This window comes from Corvus kubaryi, unplaced genomic scaffold (genome assembly GCF_017639235.1).
Source record: "Corvus kubaryi isolate FWS band 111438036 unplaced genomic scaffold, C.kubaryi_AGA036_p1.0 137, whole genome shotgun sequence".
Classification (NCBI taxonomy): Eukaryota; Metazoa; Chordata; class Aves; order Passeriformes; family Corvidae; genus Corvus; species Corvus kubaryi.
This window is the reverse complement of record NW_024580671.1, coordinates 11,269,812-11,276,953: the sequence shown is the minus strand read 5'-3', so window position 1 is coordinate 11,276,953 and position 7,142 is coordinate 11,269,812. Positions and strand designations below refer to the sequence as shown.

At 40.7% G+C, this 7,142-nt stretch overlaps 1 protein-coding gene across 4 annotated transcripts in view; it reads left to right on the top strand.

The window, feature by feature from the left end:
• Nucleotides 1-490: 490 nt before the first annotated feature.
• Nucleotides 491-7,142, top strand: part of USP15 (ubiquitin specific peptidase 15) — a 60,948-nt gene continuing 54,296 nt past the window's right edge. For 2 of the 4 annotated variants that reach the window (XM_042017884.1, XM_042017883.1), the window contains exon 1: nt 498-641. In XM_042017884.1, coding sequence (XP_041873818.1) covers nt 553-641 — 89 coding nt within the window. In that variant the 5' untranslated portion in view covers nt 498-552. Of the gene's footprint in view, nt 642-7,142 lie in introns of all 4 variants that reach the window. The other 2 variants (XM_042017886.1, XM_042017885.1) reach the window with 2 other exon arrangements.

Here is a 7,142-nt window from a genome sequence, read left to right as displayed (position 1 = left end):
TCTCTATACAAACGTGAAGACAGAGAGAACCTGGTTATGTAATGTAACAGATGGCCTTATTCTTTTGTGTGTGTGTGTGTGAAATGCCAAGCAACAGGTTGCACTGTTTGTACAAGGTTCACGTTAAGAGCGACTGAAACAAACACAACAAATTATCCATTGGTTTCTCCCAAGGTCTGGAAAAGCTAATGCAAGTCACACACACTATTTGAACTCTCAAACAGTGTTTGCACAACACAGACGGTATCATCATATGAATTATGGTGATCCAAACCACTCGTCTGGTAGCGAGGCATAAGGGAGCTAATTGTGCACGCGTTCAATTAAGGCACTGCGGGAAATGCCGCCCGCGCGTCACCCCCCGGGCGGGGGGAACGGGACGAGCGACCTCCCGGCCGCGAGGGGGCGCTGCGCCACCCGGGCCCGCTCCGGCCCCCGCCCCGCGGCTTCTGGGAAGGGCGGGGCCGCGGCCGCTCCCCGCAGGCGTCACTCCCAGCATGCAGCGCGGCGCGCTCCTGCCCCTGCCGCCGCTGCCGCTGCCGGGCGGAGAAGATGGCGGAGGGAGGCGCGGCGGATCTGGAGACTCAGCGCACGGACGTCGCGGCGCTGCTCAAAACCGCCCTCCGCAAGGGCGACACCTGGTGAGGGAGGAGCGGGGGGGCTCGGGCGAACCGGCGCGGGCGGCGCCCCCCGCCCCCGGGGGCGCTTGGCTGCTGGAGGGACCGACCTCCTTCCCCTCGCCCTCCCCCCACCCGCTCCCGGGGGCGGTTCGACGTCCCTCCCGCTGCCGGGAAAGTGGAGGCGGGTGACAAGGGCAGGGAGGCAGTGCTGTTCCCCGCGCTTCCCGCCGCTCGGTTCCCGCAGCTCCTGCCAGGCGGGGAGCGGCCGCCTGGGTGCGGCGGGGCCTCGGCCTGGGCCGGGCTGCGGACGGGCGGCGGGGAGGCACCGAGGTCAGCGCCCTGCGGGGGAGGGCAGGGAGGGAGCGGCGCGGCTGCCGGGGCGCGCTGCCCGGTGGCAGCCCCGGATGGCGGGCCCGGGGTCCGCAGGGGGCTTGTTTTGGCTGCTGAGAAGTCCTGAGGTGGGGGAGAAGAGCTCTGCTACCAGGCGTTTCTTCCATTATCCAGGCCGAAATGGCCCCGGCTTCACCTTCAGGTTGTCAGAAATTATATTTGTACCCTGGCCTGGGTGCTCTGATGCCAGTCCGTGGCTGTGATAAGCCTTGAGTTTAAATTTTATTGCGACTGTAAACGTGTTAGCTTCCTAAGAAAGAGTCCCTGAAGGTGCGAATGTATCCTTATGACGCTTTTTCGACAATGAACGTTTGAAAAATATGTTTTTCTGGTTAGTCGTAAAATATTTCTTAGTATGCGGTACAAATTGTCAACAGAATAATCCACGGCTGAAAAGAATTAGGTTAAATAAGCACCTCTTTTTGGCGTGTATTTGGTAATTGATCTTCTGTAGTTGTAGTTCTATGAGGCTAGGAAATGAGACTATTTTTTAGGAGGGAAAAAAATAAGGAACTGACACTTTTTCCACGACTCAACCTCTTCATCTCTTCCTGTGTGAAACTGTCACCCATAGACAAAGGCTGAAGCATTAACTTACAGAAAATTAACTATGAATACACAGAAGTAGAACTAGCCCACCTCATTTCAGCTGTCATCACTCACTGTTCCAGTTCTATAAAAGACTATATTTAACAGTGTTGATACTGCAGCATGTGTCAGAAGCATACATTCTGATGCATTATTCAAATACTGCTGAGTATATGTTCGGTTTTGGCATACGAACAGACTGCTCTTGAAACTGGAAAAGTGTAAGCAACTAGAAAAAGGAAATGAATTCACATGGTAGTGTTGAAAATGACCAGTGGTAATAAAAGTGTGCTCAAGCTTGATGATTTTCAAGACTGTTTTTTTATGGTTCTGTTGGGTACTTCCCAGGTACTAAAACAATGTCTCAAGCAGTTAATACTGTTCAAAGTGATAGTACTTTTATGACAAGTTGACAGCATGACCGAAACAGTAAGTTTACTGTGCTGTTTATTTTTTTTAGTATGTTCAATATTTTAATACAGAAGAATCAGTTATGTGGGAAAAGCTTCTAAATGTTCTGCTAAAATATATCTAGCTGTGATTGACACTGATATTAGTCAAGTGTTGTGAAACTGAATAAGCTACAGCAAAGTCCCATTTAAGTTTTACTCGTGAACTGTTAAATCAAGCTACATAAATGTGTATTCTTGTGCGTTCATAGGATTTATACTTAGACTGTTCAGTTATCTTCACAAATTAAAGGGTACAGTTAGTCCAAATGCTTTAAGTATTTTGGTATTTATGATTTAGGTATTTTGTCAATGGTTTTTTGATCTTTTGGGACATCAGCAAGGAAACAACAGTTAAAGTGCTGTAAGCCATGGTTCAGAATTGCATTCATTTAGTAGTAAATACTGCCGCAAAAAATTTCAGCGGTGCCATACCAGCTTGTTCTGTTTGAGCTTTAAAGCACTCAAATGCAGTCCTTTCAAAAAAGCTGGCTTATCCTGACAGTCTTTTCCATGCTCTTCAGAATTTAGAGTGGAGAGAACAATAAGCTACATATGGAAAGTATAAAGCTTTGGGGGTTTTCTCTAACAAAAAAGCAGCTAAAGAATAGGGCAAAGAGAGGCATATCTTAAAAGCATCTATGAAGTGGCTGCTGAATTTCTTCATTAGCTCTTCATGTACACTGCAGAGAGAAAGAAATAAAATTGACTTGAAATGCAACATTTTTTAGAGTTAGGTATTGGAAAAAGGATTGCTAGTATTATAAACCAGTTGAATAGGTGGTTTAGTAAACTGTAGAGTTTGTTCCATTGGATGTTTTTAAGGGTAGGTTGGGAATAGTGTGCATTAAGCTGTATTGCTCCAATGGACAGACAAGGTTAGTGTCTTTTAACTGCTTTGGCTGCAGGGACAAGATTTTGGGCTAGTTTGTCACAGTGGTCTTTTTTGTATTCTTTATGGGCAGTTAATAAACTCTGAGAGATTGGGGATTCTTCCATCTCTCCATTTATCTTATTTTTCTAAATGTACATTAAATAAACATCAGATTTTTCCGAGAAAGAACTTACTTGTTTATTAGTTCTTTTGAGTAATGTTGTCTACTTTCATTAGTAAAGTCAGTATAAAAACTGTACTTTTGTTCCATAGAACTTGAATTAATATAAGTTTTACTACTTGCAGTATTATCCAAAGGATCTTCAGGTTCTGTGGTTGAAAGACCTAGACTTCTGTTGAGGAAAAGAAAAAATGCTGCATTTCATTGTATGTCTCACAGTTTTAGTGTCTGATAAGAATACATCTCAGTACTTTGTAATTCTACTGGTGCTTGACAAGTGAGGAGAATTTATTGTCTTGAGATTTTACCCTCTCATTTAGAATGACAAAAATTATTGGTTGTTACAGCTGCAGGCAAATCTGAACTCAATCAGTGTCTTCTACTCCCAGAAATTGAAGAGCTGTTGATGTTCATCAGATTTTTAGGCACAGTATAATTTGTGTGGCCAACTGGTCTTGATGATGTCATTTAATGCCTTTGTAGCTGCAGTGATATTCTTGAGAACCTTGCCAAGTTTTTCTCTTTTTACAGTATCACGGAACTGCAGTTTTCAGTACTGAAAGATATTGATCTTGGAACAGTTATGTTATAGAGGGGAAGACTCAGTTTTTCTATGTGACTTCTTGAGTGATTTCTCTGTAATTTCTTCCCCATATTAAGGTGTGATTTCTTGATTTTACCTTTAAAACCACCTTCTGCCCTGACTTCCCTGTAGTTCATGTTCTTCTGTGGCTGTCTTAGAGATGTTGTCTTAGTATCTCGAATATGACATTACAAATACTTTTTTACTCTTGGCTACCTCTTACACACATTGTCCTTCCATGGTCTAGGATATGTAACCACATTTCTCACCTTTAGGTATCACCTGCCAATAAATGTTTAACTTAAAGTGTGTGATAGTGACTTAAAAATAGGTAGCAGCTCAGCAGTCTGTTTTACTACTTCTCTCCTTCTCCCAGAGTTTCCCCACTGTGCTTCTTTCACCTATTGCTTTCCATTTGTGAGTAGATGAGAATATAGAAGTTACTTGTATTTTTAAAAGCAGTAACTTGGATAAGAATTAGGCAGTTACAACTATCACACGGAGTTTATTTAGTGGCTAAGGGAACAAATGCAATTGTTAGATGTTTGAGTAGGGAATACCAAGTAGCAGTACAAATATGTACTGTATACAGAATATATTAGTGAAAAACCATTTTACTGTCCAGTGCTGGTGTCTGTATGTGACAGAAGGTGTTCATTTAAAATGAGTTCAGACATCTCAAAATCTAGTAGGAAAAGTGGAAGCCTTGTCTTTCAGAGAAGAGCTTGGAGAGCCTTTGTCTGTTTTGCTAGAATTTTGAGTCCTGTGCTGAAATACTTACATAAGAAGAAGATGCCTTCTAGGATAAGGATTTTTAGACGAGCAGATAAAGATTTAAGACATTATCTGTAAACTGAAGCTAGTCAGGTTTAGGCCAGAAGGAAGATGTTGGTTTTCAGCCCTGTTACCTAATGAGTTTTGGTGCTAGTCATCACAAGTGATGAGATAGATTCTTAATCTCTTCTTGGTTTTTAAGACTTGCAGATTAGTAAAACCACAGAGGTGCAATATTTTTAGTTTGCAGATGTGTCTGATACACATCACTTCTGAAGTTCTGCTGAGTCTAGGTAGAGTACTGTTGTTATCCATAGAGTGCATTTCTTTGATGGTGAAAAAAATATTCTTTTTTTTAACCTGTGGGAATTTCATTGCCTTTTCAGTTGTAATACTTGGTCACTGAAGAGAGTAAATAAAAATGAAGTGGGGTAAAAATCCTTCCCAGTGAGTGATCAGTAGATAAGAAAAGTTCAGCCTTAAAGGGTTTTTCCTCCAGGAGTGAATTTTTCCACTGAAAACGTATAAGCTTTTTAATTCTGGCTGCAGTGAAAACTCATGAATCTTGATGAACAGACATCTGTAGCCCTGCTTAAAAACCCTGCAGTGCCCATCATAGATGACAGCCTTGATGCTGAAGTGCTTAGCTTTAATAGCATTTTACACTGTGGTCTTCACAGAACATACTGAGTTGGAAGGGACCCCCGAAGATCATCAAGTCCAACTCAGCCTAGCACAGGACATCCCCAAGAGTCAGGCCATGTACCTTTTTCTCAGTACTGTCCTCTCAGTGTTTCCCACATTTCATTATCCATCATTGCGTTGTACATGAACAGAATCTAGATGGAACGTTAATGGAAGATTTTACTTGATTTCATTGAGGGCATGATGACATGTCATGGACTTGCACTTCAATAATATTTGGAATGATATTCTAAATCATTTTGATAACTTCACAAAATGAGAAACAAGGAACACTGTGTCAGTGTTCCAAGGATAGATGAGGAGTTGGATGGGTTTTTTTCTTCCAAATGAGGTTTAAGTTGCTGATCTTGACTTTTAAACCTTGTGGTTGAAGTTTGGTGTTAGGTTTCTCTCACTGCATAAGGAATGGTGCTGCATGTGACCAATGGTTCGCAGAGTTTAAATTCTTCTGGACAATACTTACAATAGAGATGAGTAGATGTATTTTTCTTCTGTGAATTGATTAGGTAGAGTGAGAGCATGTTAAAATCATGGTTGCTCCAGGCTTTTGCCTGAAAATTGAAAGTCAAACATTGATTTTTTAGATGATTTTTTAATGAAAAGCCTTTACTTAAATGGAAAATTTGTAAGGGTATACAAAACACTTACATGATTGTTAATATAATGTTCACGCTGAAATTTTAACATAAAATTTCACTCCACTTGTTCTGGCTGAATTGTACTTTTTGGTCGGCCTCTTGGTAGTATGATGAAGAATGTGCTGCTTAGGCTACTGCAGCACATTATGGGAGTGGAGCATGGTGAGCTGTAGTGGGATTTTGATTAGTTGATTTGAAATCTTGGTGCATTTTGTTGAACTAAACACTTAGTTCTGAAGAGGAATCTGAAATACTTAGACTGATTTCTTCAGAACGGTAGGTAAACTCTATTTTTTTTTCTTGTGGATTTACCTATCTTTTGAATAAAAATGGTATAGTTTGTGTGATAGAGTAGAATAGTTGTTACCATTTTGAGCTTTAAAAACTTGTTAATTCTGAAAGAAAATTTAATTTGAAGGCATCTATTAATTATGAGTGTATTTAGTCAAGCAATTTTTGTCACCTTAATCAAAGTAGAAATACAGATACAAACCCATTCTTACGTTCTTATTTTTATAGTTGCAGTTGTGCGAGAGCAAAAATCAGATGCTGTGCCTTTAAGCAGGAGTCCTAATTTGCTTTCAGCAACACAGTTGTTCCACTTCGTCCTCTGTATTGCTTAATCTGTACTCATGCACAGTAAGGAGAGTAAAAAAAAATCCTCACCTATCTCTCTGGACAATTTGCACAGTTTTACTGTTAAAAGTGAAATAGCTTCTGTTCAGAAGGTATGATATCCCAGCAGTACACAGTGCAGGAATGGGTGTCTCTCTGTGAAGTGTCTTTATTGCATATTAAAAGTTTCCTGGTTTGATTTTGAATTCAAAGAGCTGATGTATCAGTCAACATAAATAAGTCTAGGTTACAGGTTGTTTAATTCTGTCTGTGTGTAACGGTCAAAAGAATTCAGAATGGTTTTGACAGCAGTGGGAAATACCAAGATCTTGGTCATACCATTCAGGTATTTTTCTATCAGCTTGGATGTTGAGGTAAAGAATAAATGCTGTTGTAGTTGTGTGGTGTTGATACTATGTTAATTAGGCTTATTAAGTCAAAATATGCAGTAAATCACAGGTGAACTTGAATGACATTAAATAGTTACAAACCATGGGAGAATTTTAGAAATCAGTTAAGAAGTTTCCTGGTAGTGCTTTCTTTTGTTCCGTGAACAATGTCCATGTGGTCATGCAGCTGTGAAATTTTAACACTTCCATAAACTTATAATTTATTTTTATTATTTGTTGATTTTTTATTTAAGAAATGAAGGTGTATTTACAAGTGTTGTAGTAGCTTCATTTTTTTTGTACTTGTAAGTTAATGTACAAAGGCTGTAAGTAATT